Source organism: Serinus canaria, chromosome 5, assembly GCF_022539315.1.
Source record: "Serinus canaria isolate serCan28SL12 chromosome 5, serCan2020, whole genome shotgun sequence".
NCBI lineage: Eukaryota > Metazoa > Chordata > Aves > Passeriformes > Fringillidae > Serinus > Serinus canaria.
Genome location: NC_066319.1, coordinates 8,397,739 through 8,417,756, shown reverse-complemented (window position 1 = coordinate 8,417,756; position 20,018 = coordinate 8,397,739). Strand labels below are relative to the sequence as shown.

Here is a 20,018-nt window from a genome sequence, read left to right as displayed (position 1 = left end):
CCGAGCCCCAGCGCCAATCCCGGCTGTCCCGCCGCCCTCCCGCTCCCGCCCATTGGCCCTGCCCGATCTTTCGAAGCGGCTGCGGGCCGGGACCGCTGGGGGACGGGAGCCCCTCGCCGCCTCCTCCTCCTCCTTCTCCACCTCCCGCTCCGAGCTTCGTGTCCTCGAGATTTTTTGGCTCCTGATGTAAAGAGGTGCCCCCGCTGGTGTTTTTTTTTTCCCTTTTCCCGCGTTATTTTTCTTGCCCTTCCCCTTCTTTTTCCCCCTCTTCCTTTTCCCTCTTTTCTTTTTTTCTTCATATCCTTTTCTGCTCTCTCCTTCTTCCTCCCTTTTCTCCCCCTCCCCTTCCCCACCTTTCCCACTTCTCTCCTTTCCCCTCCTTTTCCTCCCTTTATCCCCTTTTTCTTCCTTCTCCTCTTTCCCACTTTTTCTACCTTTCTCCCTTTCTCCCGTTTTCCTTTCTTCCCTCTTCCCCCCTTTCGTCATCTCTTTCCCCTTTTCTTCCCTCTTGCCCCCTTTCCACTCCCTTCTCTCCTTCTCCCCTTCTCCCCTTCCTGCCTTTTCCCCTTCCACTCCTTTTCCCTCTTTTTTCACTTCACCCCTCTTCCTGCTTCCTGTCTTTCCACCCTTTTCTCCTCCTTCCCCTCTCCTTTAACTATTTTTTACCTTCCCCCCCCCTTTCATACTTTTTGCCCTGCTTTTTCCTCCTTTTCCTGCCATTTCCCCCCCAGACTTCCCACCCCACTATTCACTGCTGAGCTCAGAAAGGAGCTATTGCTCTTCTGCCTGAAATCTGCATTGTTTTGCTCTGGTTTTGCCAGGCTGCCGCTGGTGGCTGCCAGATTTCACAGCTTTGCTGTGGCACAGGCAGAGCTGGTTGAGCTCTGCTGCCCCAGGCCATGCTTTTATTAACAGGTGGGATAATGCCATCTTTGCCATCTTTTCCTTGCCGTGGGGCACTTCGTTGTACACAATTCCTGTGTTAGGTTACGCAAGGTGTGGTGTGGCAAGGACAAAAACAACACAGACCTCTTTCCCTGCGGCTTTGTTTACCTCTGACAGGACCTGTGGCCAATTTCCAGGGCCAGGCAGGTGTGATCCCCAGCTTTCCTGGCAATAGGAATCTTTTCCTGTGATTATTTTGCATGAAGAAGTGGGAGGATTATTAATCCTTTCTGTAGTGGCAGAGCAGGGCCTAAGCAGGGGAAGGAACTCACAGGGTTAACCATAGAATCACAGAAGGATTTGGGTGGGAAAGGACCTTAAAGACCATCCAGTTCCAATCCCTTGCTATGGACAGGGAAATCTTCCACTGTCCCCAGCTGCTCCAAGCCCTATCCAACCTGGCCTGGAACACTTCCAGGGATGGGGCAACCACAGCTTCTCTGGGAAATCTGTGCCAGGGCCCCAGCACTCTCACAGGGAAGGATTTCTTCCAACCCAAATCTTTCCTCTTTAGCTTTGTGCCATGCCAGAGCTTTCCTCTGTTTCTGCCTGGTGTTAATGCTGCAGGATGGCTTCAGCCTGTTAGACAATCTTTGCCTGTGGTGTGGGGTGAGGAAAGTCAGAAATGACAGGAATGTTTTGCTAAGACATGCAAGTTTTATTTAGTTTAGTTCAAAATAGCCCTGTGACAAGAATCAGACTAAATTACAGCCAGACACCACATTAAGGTGGACCTGAAACTTGTTGCTTGTGGTGAGGGAAAAGTTCACCGAGTTCTTTGAATTTGGGGATTTTAGTCCTGTAGATGGGCCTGGATATGTACATCTCAGGAAGAAATCCTTCCCTGTGAGGGTGGAGAGGACCTGACACAGGTTTCCCAGGGAAGCTGTGGCTTCCCTATCCCTGGAAGTGTCCAAGGCCAGGCTGGAGGGGTTTGGAGCAACCTGGGATAGTGCAAGGTGCTTCAAGCCCCATCCAACCTGGCAGGGGGTTGGAATGGGATGAGCTTTAAGGTCCCTCCCAACCCAAACCATTCCAGGATTCTATGTTAAGTCTATGAAATAAGCTGAAAAGGAGGTTGGTTCATTTTGGAATTTACCTGTAGATGGACAAAGAATCAAAATCAGCTCCCAGAATTCCCCACCTGGATATTTCCCATGGAAAATTGCACCGTAACTTAATGGCAAGCCATTGAAAGATGCTTCTGAAATAATCCCTGTTGCTCTCAGCCTCCTGCAGCACAGCCAGCCAGGCTGTCAGGCTTCAGGCAGGGCTTGTTCCGAGTTTTCTTTGGCTCCTGGGACTCAAACCAGCCCCAGCAAAGAGATGAGAACAGGCTCTGCTCTATGGCCAAGTGGGTGAAAGGCTGCGGTCGCTGCCCGGTGTAGCTTTAGCAGCACAAAGAGCTTGTGTGAGGGACATAAAAGCCCTGAGTTTAACCAAAGAGTCACGAGATGTGGGCAGAAAAGGTGAGGATTGTGAAAGGGAGCAAAGTATAGGAAGGGGGGATGTAAAAGTGGAAGAGTTTTTGCAGGGAGCACACAGAGAAGTGGCATGTCTGCTCTTCAGCTAATGAGTCAGTGAAGGATTTCTTACTGGGGTAGACTGGAATGGTGAAAAAGCAGGGAAAATTGGTAGCTCAGGTATCTTTACACTGTCTCGTGCATTGGTTTAATGTAAAAAAAGTTCCTTTTCCCTGAGGAAAGCGCTTTAAAAATGTAGCAAAACCACAACATTTTCTGTGTTTGTTGTCTCATCCCATTGTGGAGTTTTATGTAGGAGGCAAGGTCTGATAAGTTTTTTTCCAAACTCTGATAAGTTTCTTTTAATTTGGTTTTTAGAAAGGACTAGACTTTGACAGCAGCACGCAGACTGGCACCAGCACATGGAAATTCCCCTTAGCTGTGCTGCAATCCTCATGGATGCAGGGAAAATCCTCCTTTTCACCCAATTTATAGTATGAGATCCACCACTTGGTGAGGCCAGATGGCTCCAAGGCATGTGGTGGGAAAAGAAGGCAGCAGGAAAGAGCAGTGAACTGGGGAAAGACACAGAGCAGTTTTCTGAAGGGGAAGAAGGCAGGAACTGCGGATTTGGGGGGTTAAACAGAGTGAAAATCAGATTTAGCTGTACCTTTAAACTTTTTGATACTTTTTATAGTCTTTTTTGATACCTTTTTCCTTTCTGCCAAATAAAAATAAGGAGAAAAGACCCCAGGTTTTCCCTGTCTTTCACAAGAGGGAAAGGCTGAGGAGCTCTGAACATAAAAATGAATAATAACTTCAAACACAGTGGGAAACAGCTGGGCAGGGCATGGGGGGCTGGAGCCTGAGGCGAGGGAACCCAGTGATTAGGTGGGAGTGCTGTAGCAGTCCATGCATTTAAAACAAACTGCTACCAAAGATTTCCTTGATGTTTTTCACTCTGACATATTCCACTTTTTCTCTAGTCCTGGGAGAGTGGCTGAGAGCTGAGGTACTTTGAGAGGGAAACAACCAACAGAGGAACAGAAATCCCCATTGTGTGGCCATGGCTGGCAGGGATTCCACATTCTGCAGTGGATCTTGGGCTGCCATGGGTTTATCAGGGTCAGGGCACGAACTGCCAGTGGAGCAGGGAATCACACTCAGGAAGCAGCAGACACTGCAGCAGGGCAGGAATAAGGAGAGAAATGCTCTATTCTGATGCTGCTTTGTAATGATTTCTAGTGAAAGTCCTGCTGGTATTCCCATGTTATCATCAGATCTTTTCCTTTTTTTCCTTGCTCAGGTTTTGCTTTGAAAAGTGTAGAACTCTAAACAATCACCACCCTCACTCCCTCAGTTGCTAATCTGAATTTATGACTTCTGAAGGACAAAAAATAACCTTATTTTTATCTCCTCCCTTACACAGGGTAATTCCTGGATGCTTTTCCTGCCAAGATGCAAACTCCTCACAATCTCAGTCTTTTTTGCATCTAAACAGTCACTTTTGCATTTATCAGTCAGTTGAGTTATTAGAGCAGAGCGCTGAGCAAATACTCCATGAAGTTACACTGTTTGTATGGAAAATCAAGACTTTATTGTGAGTATGAAGTGTTAGCAACCCTAACAAACAGTTCTGGGTACAACACTAACCATGTAGGCCAACTTATTCCAGTGTTCCAGCTCATTCCCAATAAGACAACAAGAAGGCAATATTTCCAATTCTCCCTCTTCTGCTGGTGTTACACAGATGCTTGCAGTGGATCCTAAGCCTGGTGTAGGAATGGTGTTACAGGGTCTGTCAGGCTCTGCCCTGGTAGTAACATAATGACAAAATTAGTGGTTTCCTGCTGCATTTGCTTCATCAACATGGCTGTTTTAATTGCACTGATGAGAGAAGCCTGTAAATCATGCTACCACAATTCCCCTGTGCCTGGAATCTTCAGCTTTTCTTAAGCTGAATCAAAGCCAAGAACTGAGTCTTCTTTTAGGCTCTGCCCTTTTAAACTGTTTTTTCAGCATTTGTTGTTTTCATTTTTTTTTTCCCTGTGGTTTCAGACCTCATCATCCATCACTGTAACTCATTTTCTCTAAAAGGAGAAAAAAAAGACTGCAGTACTTTCAACTCATCTCCCTCTTTTCCTGATTACTGGTTTGGTCACCAGATGCCCAAATATTTAGTGAATATTTAGTGATCCCTCACCACCCAGGTCACTTGGGTATTTTAAAGTGTGTTCCAGCCAAATCATGGTAGTGAAATAAGGAATTTTAATATATTTTCTCCAAATTCTGGTGATCCCCAGTCACCAGATTTGCAGGCTGATCAGAGGAGTGAACCAAAGAGCATCTCTTCCGTCCCCTTGGATTTTTGGTGGTTCATGGTAGTTTCTGGGTTCTGGGGAGCTGGGTCACAGCATGATGGTGACAGCAGATACAGAGGTGGAAGCAGTGAAGGTAAAACAAGGAGTCAGGGCACTGAAGGACTCATTTTACCTGGTTAATTGTGTTCCAGCAGGGATTGATGCCAGGAATCCCAGCTGGATGCAGGGTGCTGGTGAGTCTATAACAGCAGCTGTTTTTTTCCTGTCAGTTTTCATGACAAAGGTCCTGTTCTTGTCTCTGAGACATCCATTGAGATCCTGAGTGGGGCAAGGGCAGGGCAAACAAGCACTGCTGGCAACTGGCAGGACACAGAAACCTTCACTGCTTAGAGCTGGTGATTCCAGGAGCTTCCCTGGCTTGTCTTGAATCATCTGCTGAGGGGAAAACAATCACAATCAGGGATTTCATGTCAGAAGGAGCTTGGAAGAAAATTCCAAGGGCTGTTGTATAATTTGTGTAATAAGACATTAACAGCCCTTATGGCTGCTGAAACCAGAGGAAGCACATGAAGGGAACAAGAGTGGATTTTATCAAGTGCAGTGGAGCTTTTTGCCTGTTAAGATCCCTCAAAGCAAGTATCCAAAGGGTTAACTTCTGTAGGAAGATGTAATTTATTTGCTTTTAACAAATATAGGAAAAAGAAAACTGATCTCTGCATGTCGCCTGTATTCATGATATAAGATCATAAATATCAACTAAATTTAGGATAAATATTCTGTTGTGCAATTGATGATGGGGGAAAAGAGAATTTGAAATAATTACTGCACTGTTCTGAATATAATTATGTTTTTAAAGATACTAAACATCCACTAGTGTTTATTAATATGAATTGCTGAAGGGATGGAAATAAAAACATTCCATCCAGTATTTTGCAGGCACAGAATTCCAAGATGATGTAGCCATCAGGTGATGCAGTCTGGTGGCTCTTTGTTTCTATGGTTACCTTCAACTGGAATTGCTGTAACTAGGTCAGATTGGAAGGTGTGAATGGAAACAAAGAAATCTGGGATCAATAACAGAGTTCAGGGAGAAGGCTGGTGCTGCTATGGAAAGGGAGATGAGTGTGGGGAGAGGAATTTTAATTTGTAACTCATATGGATGAAGTGCCACACAGAGGGATTGGTCTGTTTTAGCATCATTCACTCTTCCAGCATTATTCTGCTGTCTGAAGAATCATCTGCAGGGTTTTGATGTGATTTACCTGTGGCAACACCTTCCCTCCCTCTGGCTGCATATCCAGGCATGAGCAGCCAAAAGGAACCTCAGGAACAGGAAAGGCTGAGGCAGCTGGAAGGGAAAACATATGGAAGAGAGGGAAGGATCTTCTGGAAAGGGGAAGCAAAATCAAGGGTAGGGAAGATATGTCACAGTCAACATAGAAATAAGGAGAAACAGGTTGTAAAAGTGGTTCAAAAGAAGGAACTTGAGTGTGAGGAAGGGAAACTCCGTGAGATGCCTTTAGCTTTCATATTTTCCAGATTCTGCACTGCATTAGTATATAACTCTGAACTTCACATAAAGTTGTGTTCACAGTTTAGTTATACAAAGCAATCCTTTTCCAGCCCCAGAACCAAGGCACCATTGCAGCTTCGAGCCAGTGAATTGAGGAGAGCAAACTGGGACTTGATAACCTGAAGCTGTAATTGGACAATTAACCCCAATATATAAATGGACCAAAACTTATAAAAGTGTGAAAACTCATGACTAGTCCTTCATCTTAGGTCCATCTTGGGTCCATCTTGGGTAGAGACATGGCCAGGCTCTTGTTGTGCCCAAGGTGTATCCTTTGAAGGCCTTTTAATAAATACCTACTTTATTCCTTTAACTCTGTCTAGCCTCTGTTCCAGGTAGCCTCTCTAGGCATCACCTGGAAGGACAGTGGAGTCAGGTGGGGGTTGGTCGCTCCCCCAGCTAACAAGGGACAGGACAAGAGGAAACAGCCTCAAGGTGTGCCAGGGGAGGTTTAAGTTGGATATGAGGGAGAATTGTTGTCAAGGGTTGACAAGCCCTGGAACAGACTGTCGGGGCAGTGGTGGAATCAGCTGGGGGATTTAAAATCCACGTGTCTGTAGCCTTTGGAAATGTGTTTCTGAGATGTCCAGCAACAGGACGAGGAGCAAAGGCTATAAACTAAAACTCCAGAAGTTTCACCTCAACGTGAGGAAGAACTTCTTTACATTGAGGATGGCAGGGCACTGGGACAGGCTGCTCAGGGACCTCAGGAAGGATGTGGAGTCCCCCTCTCTGGAGTCTCCACGTCCACCTGGATCCTGTGCCATCTGGTCCAGGTGACCCTGCCTTGGCAGGGTCAGGTTGAACTGAACGATCTCCAGAGCTCCCTTCCAACCCGAACACTCCCGTGGTTCTGTGACTGATGGGCTGGGCAGTGCTGGGGGACTCGCTGCTCTCAGCGAAATGACTCTGGCAGCCATCCCAGCCCGGACAGCCCGAGTTCCCTTCCGACCGTGTGCAGCCCCGAATGCCCCGGCATCGCGGCCGCCCCTCTCTGGCCCCGGGGGCGGGGGCACGGCGGGCGCAGCCCAGTGGGCGGGGGGGACCGGGCTGGGCGGGGGGGTCTGGGGAGGCGGAGCCGGGCCGGGCCGAGCCGAGCCGAGCCAGGGCGAGCCGATCCCGGCCATGGAGGGTTCGGAGCCCGTCCAAGGGGAGATGCGGCGCTTCACCTGGGAGGAGATCGGGCAGCGGAACGGGCGGGGGCCGGCGCCGCAGGAGCGCTGGCTGGTGATCGACAGGAAGGTGTACGACATCAGCCGCTTCTGCCGGAGACACCCGGGGGGCTCCCGGGTCATCAGCCACTACGCCGGGCAGGACGCCACGGTGAGCGGCCGACTGCGGCCCCGGCAGCTCGGCAGGGAGGACTGGAGGAGGGATGAGCGCCGAGCAGGATCCCTGGGGCTGGGAGCAGCATCCCTGGGGCTGGGAGCAGGATCCCTGGGGCTGAGAGCAGGATCCCTGGGGCTGGGAGCAGTTTCCCTGGGAGCAGGATCCCTGGGGCTGGGAGCACGCACGGCGCCTGTGTCGCACGCCCGGACACTCGGCTGTGCCACACACGCGTACGCTGGGAGCGGTGTGCAAGGGAACACACAGCGCGCACGCTCCGCCGGGAATTGTTTGGGATTGTTGTTGCAAGGAAGCGCTGCTGAAGGAATGACTAAAAAGCCTTAGCCGGGAATGAAAAGCACCCCAAACCCCCTCAGTAATTTCTGCACGCAGAGGAGTGTCGGGTGCTGCCCCCCGTGTGCCGCACGCGGTGACAGAGTTGTTGTTTGCTGCGCGGGTGCCTTCGCCCTCCTCCAACTTCCCGAACCCGAGAGACGGCACAAGAGCAGAATATCACTGAAAGTCGTATTTCAGTCACGAAAAAGGAATGAATCACTCGTGTCTGAGTGCCAGCGGCTGTTGCAGAGTGGAGTAAATGCTGCTGGAGTAGGGTGGCTTTGCCACTGGTGTTTCCTTCCTTTGTCTGCTTGTGCCTTTTCCATGAATCTCTCCCAATGCGCGTGTTTGGGCCCAAGAGTGGATATGGGGTGGGAATCCACCTCTGGGATGCTGTTGATGGACTGTGTTTCGGCCAGGCTGGAACTTGAGATCTCCACGTGAAGATCCCATGGTAGGACTATAATTTCAAGCCAAAAATAACAATTGAATTTGCAACATTTCGTGAGGTCAGGGTGCACATGTGCATTTTCAAAGCCCTGCCACTGGCACAGCTTGCCCAGAGAAGTGGTAGAGCCCCATCCCTGGAAGTGTTCCAGCCTGGGCTGGGTGGAGCTCGGAGCAACCTGCAAGGTGTCCGTGGGAGGGGTGAACCAGGTGAGCTCTGAAGAGCCTTTCTCACCTGAACATTCTGAGTTTCTGTGACCAGAAAAGGGTCAGCCCATGGAGTGAGCAGGGCAGCACGGTGGGATTGCAGCCAGCTGCATTCTTTAGGTGATGGTGATGATATCAGTGCCACTGCTGGCTGCAGTTGAACTGCTGACCGCTCAGAAACCCCTGCCAAGTTTTATTTCCTCGTGGTTTTGACCCTGGGGATCAAAAGAACGAGGCTCCACAAAACCAGGAAAAGTGGGAAGTGAAGGAAGAACTCCTCTGGTTTGCTGTTCTGATTTCCAGAAGGTGCAGTCAGCCGTCCCCTAACCCCCAGCTGGGATTGCGCTCCAGGTTTTACAGCCTCCGTGGAAAGGATTGGTCTAAATGTGTGGTACCATCCTCCCCTGCTCTGCCCACATACTCCTTCCCATTTCCCCCCCCTTTTCTAATGAGAAAATGCAAATGTCTCACTCAAAAAGAGAGTTCCCCTCTTTTTCCCTCCTTTATTCAGTGACCCTGAGCAGGGAGGATGCTACAGCTGACCTAGAGCTGGCAACACCAGCCAGATTTTTAACCCCTTTCCTGACCAGAGATCTTTTAAAAGTACATTTTATTTTAAAAGCACACAATGATGGCCTAGTAATTATCGTGATAAACAGTGCATGGTGCAAGAATCTTACAAAGTGATGCCCAGCAAGCTATATTGTCATAGAAAATTTAAAAACCCCACATCCTTAGGTTGAGGGAGATTGTAAAAATATGCTAAATTGGCCATCAGAAAAATGGAGGTAAATGGGAGATCAGGAATTAGATGCCAAAGTGCCATGTGTGCCTACAGGATTTGTAATTTAAATATAGGGACAGAATCTGTAGTGGTAGCAGCCACTAATGGGGTTTTTTTACCTGGTTGCCATGGAGATTGACACCACATTTAAATAATAAAAGTAACTGGTTCCCCAACAGGAATCTTTTGAATGGTCCAGCATATCATGGAATAGATTTCTTTTGCTGCCACCTGAATGATGGTTTTCTTCATCCTGTTCCTCTGTCTGCATTTCAGGATCCTTTCATTGCTTTTCATCTTGACAAGGCACTGGTAAGGAAGTACATGAACCCTCTCCTGATTGGGGAACTGGCACCAGATCAGCCCAGCTTTGAGCCCAGCAAGAACGTGAGTGTCATAAAAACTTGTTTTGGGGGTTGAAATTGTACTGTTTAACTTTTCTGACTGGCAGGCAGAACTCCCTGTACATAAGATCATAGGATCTCCTGGAATCACTGTTGGCTGAAGCTTCATTTCACATCATTATTTGTAGTTTTAGCAAAGATTTGTCTCCAGGTGACCCTCAGCTTTCCCCCTTTTCATCCCTGAGAGTGAAAACTGTGCTCCTATTGATGTTCCCGAGGTGTTTTCTGACCAGTGGATGCTTTTGGGTCTCCCCACAGAAAAAGCTGGTGGAGGATTTCCGTGAGCTCCGTGCCACCGTGGAGAGGATGGGGCTTCTCCAGCCCAACCATGCCTTTTTCATCCTCTGTCTCTGCCACATCTTGATGCTGGATGTTGCAGCCTGGCTCATAATCTGGTATTTTGGAGCATCCTTGGTGCCTTTCCTCTTCTCTGCTGTGCTTCTAGGCACTGTCCAGGTGAGCAATTACACAAATAAGCCCCAGAAAGCCAAATTTGGGACTTGGGGGCTTGTTGCCATAAGCAGGGGACGGATCTTATCATCATGGACTTCCCCAAATCCCGCTTCTCTCTGGATTCCACCAAAAGGCAAAACTACACATGCTGCTGTGGTAGAGCAGACTTTGCCTTGCTTTTTCCTCTCCATATTCCATCAAAGCCTTCTTTATTCCAGCCTTCCGCACACGATGAAAGCCGTGCCCTGCTCCTGAGCTCCACAGTGCCAGAACTCCAAGGCAGTGTGCAGGGGCCAAGCCACTGTGTTCCCATGGGAACTTGCAGGGAGTTAGAGGAGAGGGCAGAGCAGCTCTCAAAGCCCCAGCTATTCCTCCTGTGGCAGAGTGAGCCCCTTGGAATTACAAGTACTTGGAGGAGGCAGCAGCAAGCTGCTCCTTAAAGGAGACTTTGTTGCCGATTTCAGAGCAGTTTTGTGAGGGAATAAATGCTGGTTCTCAGCTCTGTGGCTGTTTTTTTCCCATGACTTTTTTTCCCTTCCTCATGGAAACAACTGTCCAGGACTAAAAGTCATTAGGCAGAGTCTGGAGTGCACTGGTGTATAGTGAAGAAGGAGAGTTGGGATTGGGCCCTGGCAGTGGAAGCGCTTTTGCTATCCAGGGATACGTTGTGAGGAGCGTGGGAGTGGGAGAAGAAAGCCCTTTTCAGACACAGTCCCTCCTGATAGTTCTTCTTCCCCAGCAGCACTGTTGTATTCTTAATTCCAGGCCCAGGCTGGCTGGCTCCAGCATGATTTTGGACACCTGTCAGTCTTCAGCAAGTCCAGGTGGAACCACTGGGTGCACAAGTTTGTCATCGGCCACCTCAAGGTGAGCGCTGGGTGTGGGGAGGGGCTGCCAGAGCCCTGCTCTGCTGCCAGAGCCAATCCCAGGGTAAGGAGAGAACTGAGGGCAGAAGATCCACCTTCTTTAGGGCACTTTCTTCTCATCTATTCCCACAGGGAGCCCCAGCCAGCTGGTGGAATCACCTCCACTTCCAGCACCACGCCAAACCCAACTGCTTCCGGAAGGATCCCGATGTCAACATGCACCCCTTGTTCTTTGCTTTGGGGAAAACCCTCTCTGTGGAGGTGAGACCTGAGAGAAGCTGGGAAGTGACAGCAATAGGTTTCAAATTTGGGAAGCTGCAGAGAGCTTGGACACTAATTAGTATGATTTTATATGGTACTACTTTGCCTTCCACTAGTCCCTAATATTCTTCAGTAATACTCCAGCAATTCTGAGACCTTAGTATTCTTAAAACTTCACTCAAAGTTATTTTTGCAGGGTTGGAAGATAAGAATGAAATATTTGCCACGATTACCAGTTCCTATTTCCCTTGATGAGAGAATTTCAGTTTTATGAAGATCAGAATTGCAAGTTGTTCTCTTTTGCCAAGATCAGTGTGACTAATTGTAGTGATCTGGGGATGGAAGCAGCAGATGACAAGCCAGGGCTGTCTGGAACTTGTACAATTCCTGATCAAAGAAGCTATTTCAGTGGTCTCAGCCTGGCAGTGGGTGTCACAGTGGTTCCCATCTGGAGTCCAGCTCTGTTTCTGGTACAGCTCTGCAGTTAAATGAATGGCTTTAGCATTTGTTGTCCTGTAAAAAAAAGATATGTAAATTTGTAGTGTCGCTTAAAATGCTTTGATTTGTATTGAAATTAAGGGATGGGCTATTGGGAATTAATTTGAACATGTACAGGGCATTCCTTAAGGAAGCCAGAGGGCTTGATCCATTATGTTTGTACAGCAAACACTGAAAAATGAGCAGCCTCAGAGGGAAGATAAAATGTTCACCCTCATTCTTGTGGACACAGTTTCATGCCTAGTTGCTCACTTCTCTGTTTTCCAGACTAATTGCCAGGAGATGGGAGTTCCACACACTGCCATCTTCGTTAACAGTATCATAACAATACCATAGCTTGGGGTTTTTTAATTCTGAAGCACTGCTTTGTCAGCAAACTCTTTGTGTGGGTTTCTATTTCAGCATTTTTAGGCAGCTTGTGCCCTCTGTAGGGACAGAGCTTCCTGTGCTGGTTGCTGTGTGTGTACAAGGCACTGCCCAGCCTCTTCTGCAGGGTGAAAACTGATCCAGGCTGAGGTCCCAGGGGATGGTGGTTGCTGGCTTGGTTGGATAGAACATTTCCTGGAAGTTTAGGAGTGTGTGCACAGGTGTCTTCATGGCCTGAGTAATTTGTGTATTTTAACAGCTTGGTGTGCAAAAGAAGAAATTCATGCCTTACAACCACCAGCACAAGTACTTCTTCATCAGTGAGTAACCTCCCCCTGTGCACTTCCATGGCCAGCAGTCACTCTGCCCCTTGTTTTCCCATTCCATCCCATCCTGCTGGGATAATTCATGGCTCTGTTTGTCCCTGCAGTCGGTCCCCCAGCGCTGGTGCCCCTTTATTTCCAGTGGTACATCTTCTACTTCGCCGTGCAGCGGAAGCAGTGGGTGGTGAGTCAGCTCCACGGGGGCCAGGGGGGTTCTCCTGGGTTTAGGGATGAATTCCAGTGCCAGATTTACTGGGAGTTGTGTGTGTCTGCAGCAAAGGATGTGGGTATAGATTTGGGAATGGTGTTTGCCTAAGGGGGATCTTCCACAGCCTTTCTTTGTGAAAGATCCTCTGGGGAGCAAAAGATGTTCTCTGGTGTTCTGGGTTTTGGGTTTCTCACTTCTTGGTTCCTCTTTAGATCCAAGGGAAGATGTGGTGATTTAGAGCATGTCCTGTCTGGTGTTGGCCCTCTGCTGGGCTCATGGAGCCAGGATAATTCCTGAGCACAGGCAATGGCTGATGTCAAGTTACTTTGTGATGAGGCTGGGGAGGAAAAATTGATGAGTAGAAGATGTTATGGGAGATTTTAAAGGGAGTGATGGTAAATTCAGAAGTCAGAAATTCTTCCTTCTAATGAAGTTTTCCCTGTCCCCTGTACTACAGGACCTGGCCTGGATGCTGTCCTTCTACATACGATTCTTCCTCACCTACTTGCCCTTCCTGGGTGTGAAGGGAACCCTTGGGCTCCACCTGTTAGTCAGGTATCATCCACCTTACAACTCCAGCATTTTCTCTGCCCACTTTGTATCAGTCCTTTGTGTCAGCTTGTCTCCAGCCTCCTGGTTAGTTCTCTCATCACTCCCTGTTCTCTCTCCTGATCCTTTCAGTGGGACAGGGGTGGTTTCCTATCAGGCTGCAGGAGGTGGAAGGTGTGTGTAGGTCTGATCTGTTTGTGTTTCTGGTGTCAGGCAACAACCAGCTGGTGTGTGCACAAATGTTTTGTACTGATTTGTCACATCATGGGTGTGTGATCTGTGATGTTTTTTGTTTTTGCACAGGTTTATAGAAAGCAACTGGTTTGTCTGGGTCACACAAATGAATCACATCCCCATGCACATTGATTATGATAAGAATGTGGACTGGTTCTCTACCCAGGTGAGATGTTATTTATGGAGATCTGTGACAGTTCTGGGTGTGTAAAATCCATCTATCTCAGCCTGGCCACCTTGTGTTGGCTGGAAATAACTCCTGGAGCTGTTGTGTCCAGCCAGAATTCCTCTGGAGATGAGAAACCCGTGTTTGAGACGGGTATTGCTAAAATAATACTTAAAACAGGACTTCTTTTTTTTCTTTCAGCTCCAGGCAACCTGCAACGTTCATCAGTCCTTGTTCAATGACTGGTTCAGTGGCCACCTGAACTTCCAGATTGAGCACCAGTGAGTGGAAACAGGGGTTGGGAATAGTTCCAAGGAGTGCTAGATACACCAGGGCTGAAGAGCCTCCAAGGTCCCTCTGTCAGCTGAGACAGGAATAAAAGATAATGTGGGTTCATTTTGTGCTCTTTATGTGGGGGTGGAACAGGAACTCCAAAAAGAAAATTTCTGGAGGAGCACCAGGGAGCAGCAGCACCACTTCAGATCTAAGCTTCATGGCACAGGGGGGAGAATTCCCAGCACAGGCACTGAAAGGACACAAGAGGGACCATTGCAGAGCACCCCTGGCTTTGGCACAAGAGGAATTTGGGGTATTTCCAGAATTAGGCCCAGCAGCGGGGCCAGGATTCCATGTGGTGGTGAGGGATGCCATTGAATCAGCACCTCGTTTTCCCACAGCCTTTTCCCTACAATGCCACGGCACAACTACTGGAAGGTGGCCCCTCTGGTGAAGTCCCTGTGTGCCAAGCATGGCATTGAGTACCAGTGCAAGCCTCTGCTCACAGCCTTTGCAGACATCGTGCAGTGAGTATTGACCCACCGTGTTCCCACGGCAGGGGCTGTCAGTGCTGTGGGGTGAAACAGACTGTGGGGAGGGAACAGACTGGGAGGGGCAGCCTCCACAGGCCCCTTTGGACCCAAATCACTTCATGATCTCCTTTGCTTCATCTGTACAATTCTCCCCACTAGGCTCTGGATGGAATGTGGGGTTCATTCCCTTGTTTCTCTCTTGGCAGCTCTTTGAAAGATTCAGGGGAGCTCTGGCTCGATGCTTATCTACATAAGTAAGCAGCAGTGGATCCCTGCAGAGGAATTCCCCAGCCTTGCTGCCTCCTGTGATGGTCACCCTGAAGATCCTGCACTGAGAAGAGCTGGCTAAGCCAGATTTGGGGAGGTGGTGCTGCTTAATTCCATGGATGAATGTAATTAATATGATTTTTCCTTTTTTTTTTTTTTTTTTTTTTGCGTGTGTTTTTTTGTTTTTGGTTTTTTTTTTGTAATCTGTGCTCTTAATTTTTTCTTGTGCTTCTTTCATTCCTCTTCTCTGGTGCTGAGTTCTGGGGAGAAGGCTGGATGGAGGAGGTTGTGTCCCACCAAGCTGGGTGCAGCTTTGGGACTGGGAACAGACTCCTTTCCATCTACTGCTCCTTAATTTGCTGAGTATATAGGAGGGAAGCTTCTTATCTAACATAGGCTTTTTGGGGTGGCTCTCACTGTGAGCGTAGTAAGAAAGTTGTGACAGCATGAAATCAAGGAATGTGGGAATTAGGGAAATGTGGAAGCTCTAGGGAATGGGGTAGGTTCAGTATTTTCAAATCCCTCTTTGTAATAGGGAACTCCCAGACTAATTTGTACACATGAGGGTGGGGTGGGGAGGTGCAGGCAGCAGTTCTCTAGGAATAGGATCTAGTTAGAGCCCTAATTGAGGTAGGGAAACAGGAAAGTAGAAGTTTTTCCATGGGCCATATTCTTTGGGAATGCTGCCCTCCACATCTCGGGAAGCCTCTGGGTTATTTGGCCACTGGTTACATTCCGGGAGGATCTGCAAGGGTTTCCTCCGTTGTGAAGCCATTACTGAGTCAGAAAAGAGAGAAACCTGTCCCATCCATGCCCAGGATCCCTACAAGAGTGACACAGGAAGCGAAGCAAAGGCATTCCAGACCAGGCTGGACAAGGCTTGGAGCAGCTTGGTTTAGTGGAATGCAATAAGCCGTGGCAAGGGGTGGAATGAGCTGAGCTTTAAAGTCCCTTCCAGCCCAAACTCTTCTACAATGATTCTGTGTGAAGGGAATAAACACTCTGTGATTGCCTGAAGCTTTGGGCTTTTCTGGACCTCTGGGTGATTTGTTAGAAGGAAAGAATTCCTGGCTCATGGAGAGAGGCGTTCCTGCCTGAGCAGCATACAAATCTAAGGAAGTTAGAAATGTGGTGGGGTCAGACACTGTTTAAAAGTGTTTAACTTTTCATTCAGCTGCATATCCACAGGCACACCTCAGCCAAAACATTGCTGCTCTCCCTCCCTTGGATGATGTGCCTTCCAATCCTGTGGGATTCACTGAATAGTCTCTCTGCCTTTCCTGGGGCCTTTTAATTTACTGCCCCAAGGTTACAGATGCCAAACCAGGATGTAGCACCTGCCACATCACTGAGGAAGATGCTCCATCACTCTGGTCCCCCAGGGACTGGTGGATTAGAATCCAGGAGGGATGGGTTGATTTTGAGGAATTTTTCCCAATCAACATCCAAAATGAGGATGAGGTGTTGACAGAATGGAAGAAATAGATCTTCTCAGGCCAAGAGTGTTGTTAAGCACAGGATAGAGTTGTGATGGGAGTAATAATACTGTCATACCTGTATAATATGTATAATGCTGTTACTGTTGTAATATAATAATATATTGTTATATAATAACAATACATCATACAATCAAATACCTGTTGATTAAGATCATAAAGGAAGTGGGCCTTAGTTATTCTTTTACCTTGGTTTTTTCCAGCTCCATTTCTTTCCCTTGTATTACAGCTGTGGATGGAGGAATGTCTATTAATAAAATTCCTTATCTTACCAATTTGTGCTGTCGTCAGAGTAAAATACATCTGTGCAAGAGTTTTCACTCTGTAAAAGGTGGAACAAACGGCTGGCCACAGCTACAGAGAGAGAACTGTCATAAACCTCTTTCTCCAGAACGTGCTTCTCCTGTGTTTTCCCTGCCACAATAATAATAAAAGAGGGAACAGCCACCATACAATAAACCAAATGCCTGGATAACCAGGAGAAATAGCACAGATGAGCAGGTTCACAGTCCTGAAGGGTAAGAGTGAAAGGGTACCTGACTCAGCATAACCAGGTATGAATGTCCTGAATTTCTGGAAGTTTTCCAGGCTCGAGAAGAGTTCTCCAGAGTTTTCCAGGCTGAAGAAATACACTGAATTACAGGACCTTGGAAGAACATCAGCCCCAACTTTGCCATCTAGTGGAAACCTTTTGGCCTTACCAGTGGAACCTGAACATTGTGGAATAGACACAGGGTGGCAGTCAGACATCAGAAGGGGAGGAGGACATCTCAGAGGATCAGAAGGGAAGGATCAGATCATGAAGGAGACTTGGCAAGGGCATAGAGTGACAGGACAAGGGGGAATGGCTTCAAACTGAAAGAAGAGAAGTTTAGATGGGGTAGTGGGAAGGAATTCTTCCCTGTGAGAGTGGCGAGGCCCCAGTACAGGTTGCCAAGGGAAGCTGTGGCTGTCCCTGGATCCCTGGAAGTGTCCAAGGCTCGGTTGGACTGTGCTTGGAGCAACCTGAGAAGGTGTCCCTGCTCATGGCAGGGAGTAAGAGGATATTGTTCCTGAAGATGTCAAGCTGATTGTAGATCCCACAGGATGGATGATGAACGCAGCTTAGTCTCATTATCAGGAGGATTTGCTGCTTCCCAAGGTTCCTTTACAAGGAATATAAAGAGATTTCTTAACAGGTCAGGTGTAGAGGACAAGTGCAGTAATGCAACACTGCTCATGGGTGGGAAAGGAAAAGGATTACGCTGGGAGAGAATTCGCTGGGATTTGCATCTCCTACAGGGACTGGTATTAAATGTTCAGAAAATGGGGAGGAATTTCCACCAAGAATAGTTTTGAAACAACAGCGGGTAATGATACAGCCATGACAGCTTATATGAAATGCTGGTTATGATGGTGCCCCTTAGGCAAAATTTCCAAAGGTCTGATTGATCCGTAATAATCTCCCTTGGCTTTGCTCCCAAAAACTAGCCTGGCTTTTTGATTTTTGCAGCTCATCATTTAGGCTCTTGCCGGTCTGGTGATTTTTTTGTGAGAGAATAAACCTGTCGGCATTCTCTGAGCCAAATAAAAGGAGAGGCAGTGACCTGATCATAAAATGAGAAGTTTTAGAGCAGAGAATACTTCAATATGTCAGTAATAAAGAAATATTCAGCAGCTGAAGTGTGGATCAATAGCAGTTCAAGATACAGTGTAAGTGCAAATTCTTAGTACCAAGGTTGATTAGTCCGATTAGCAGGAGCAGTGCTAGATTGTCCTCTAAGGGTACTATAAAATTTCAAGAATAACTAAATTTTATGAGTGATAATTCCTTGTATAAAGTTTTCTTTGACTCAGGAAGAGATCAGGGCAGGCCTGTGGGCAGTATTATCCTAATTAGGTCATCTCCTGCATAATAGACCTTTTCAGATGAGCACTAACCCATCATTTAGCTGCAGACCAAGATAGAATGATAACTTCTGGCAAGAAGGGGTGCCAATGTTCTAGCAAGTGAGCCTGAATTCCTTTTCAGGATCATCTCCCAGTCGGTTAGGAAAAAGAAACAAGGTGAGGTAAGAAATGCTGGGTGTTGCCCAAGTAAAATAAAAGGTGAGTGGAGATCTGCAATGAGCTCAGGCTTTGACATTTTCTTTGTTTTGTTCCCTCTTCTCCCCTCATCCATAGAGGAAGATCAGAAACATGTGAGACTAGAAAGTCACAGGTATTTCTGTCTTCAGCAAATATTCCAAAGTTGCCAAAATAAAGAAGTAAGTATAAAATTATGGGGCTTAGATCCCTGGGGAAGAGGAGAGAAACAAACTCAGGAGAGCATTTTTGAGGGATGAAGGACAACCTGTGATGCTGATTTGGAATAGAAAGAGTAGTGAAAAGGTCATGGAACTACAAGTAGAAGTTGCTAAAATGCCAAAGGAAAATTAAATTTTGCAAAAGAAGTAGCAAAATATGCAAACTATGAGTGGTGCCCTTGCAGGCAGGGTAGGATGTAGAAGTTAAAGGATGAGGGACATCTCTGGGGCAAAATATTTACATTGCCCTAAGAATATACCCCAAAATATGTGGCTGAGGAAGGACAGAGGCAGATGGTGAAGGCCAGGGAAGGAATTATGGCCAAATATTGGCTGTGCCATGTTTACTGCAGAGGCTGGAAGGCAGCCCAAGGCCCCCAGGGGCCAGACAGGGGAAGGTGCTCTGACCGTGAGCCATGGAACCACTGTGGGTGTTTTAATCCTGGCTTAGGCCACTTTGTTCCTAATTAAGGTTGCACAAACCAAGTATTAAAACAAACTTTTGAGCATGGGCACCTTTTGTGGAGTTTCTCTTCTGTGGATGCCCAGTTTCAGGCAGCCAGAGCATTCAGAAGTTCGTGAGCAGAGGGTGCCCTGCACTGGGCACAGAAAATGCAACAAGAATGCTGCCTGGTCTGAAAAAAAGCCAACCCCAAATATGCAAGAGTGAGAAAACAAAATGGGTTTGTTACAGGCATTTAACAATTTTGGCTTGAATCATGTTATGTTTTATTCTTTGAAACAACTTGGGAGAGGACAATTACAGAATTTATAACTTTAGATCTGCTTAATTTAGATCTTAAAGCCACAAAAGAGCCCCAGGGATTCTGACTTTCATGAAGCTGAAGGGTGCAAAGGGTTTATTTCATAGGAATTGCAAAAAAAATTATATAATATGTGTTTTAATGCAATTTATTGTTCTGCGGGGAGATTTAGATAAGAAGGTTCACAGGGCTTATTACAGAGCCTAATTTTAGCCCTCATTCTAATTAGCATCTCAGGGTTTTATTGTTTACTCATAAAATGCAACCAAAAGCTGGGAGGGAAGGTGTGGCTTTCCCAGGTGTTTTTTTTTCTTCTTTTGCAAAGGGTGTGAAGATGGTGTTCACAGGGAAAAAAATCCTGTGTTAATTTACTATTGATATCTGGACTAAGGAATGAAACAAAATTAATAAAAATTTTAAATATCTGAGCAAATTAAATCCCTCAAGGCAAGTTCTCCATTGCAAACTTGACTCTGTCTAGAAAAAAAAACCTTTAGTTTTGCTTTAGGTTTCTCTTTCCATTTCATGGGACATGGTATTCCTGGTAAGTAGCTCCATCTGAGATGCAGGGTGGTATTTCACCAACCCAGAATATACTAAAAAAGGGAAAACCTGGTCCTTTTCTCCTTCAGACTGACATGGTGCCTTATAATGTTTTTATCCAAAA

General features: G+C 47.1%; 1 protein-coding gene across 2 annotated transcripts; it reads left to right on the top strand.

Moving 5' to 3' along the window:
- Window positions 1-82: 82 nt before the first annotated feature.
- On the top strand, window positions 83-16,577 carry LOC103822124 (acyl-CoA (8-3)-desaturase). Of its 2 annotated transcripts, none has more exons than XM_050974720.1 (12): window positions 83-194; window positions 9,679-9,789; window positions 10,065-10,262; window positions 11,025-11,126; window positions 11,258-11,386; window positions 12,510-12,570; window positions 12,681-12,757; window positions 13,239-13,336; window positions 13,634-13,730; window positions 13,932-14,011; window positions 14,408-14,533; window positions 14,746-16,577. In XM_050974720.1, exons 2-12 carry the CDS (start codon window positions 9,727-9,729, stop codon window positions 14,795-14,797), a joined length of 1,083 nt encoding a protein of 360 aa, XP_050830677.1. In that variant the 5' UTR covers window positions 83-194; window positions 9,679-9,726; the 3' UTR covers window positions 14,798-16,577. The 2 variants fall into 2 exon arrangements, with proteins under 2 accessions (XP_050830677.1, XP_009095332.2); XM_009097084.4 differs by lacking the exon at window positions 83-194 and adding an exon at window positions 7,372-7,625.
- Window positions 16,578-20,018: the final 3,441 nt, after the last annotated feature.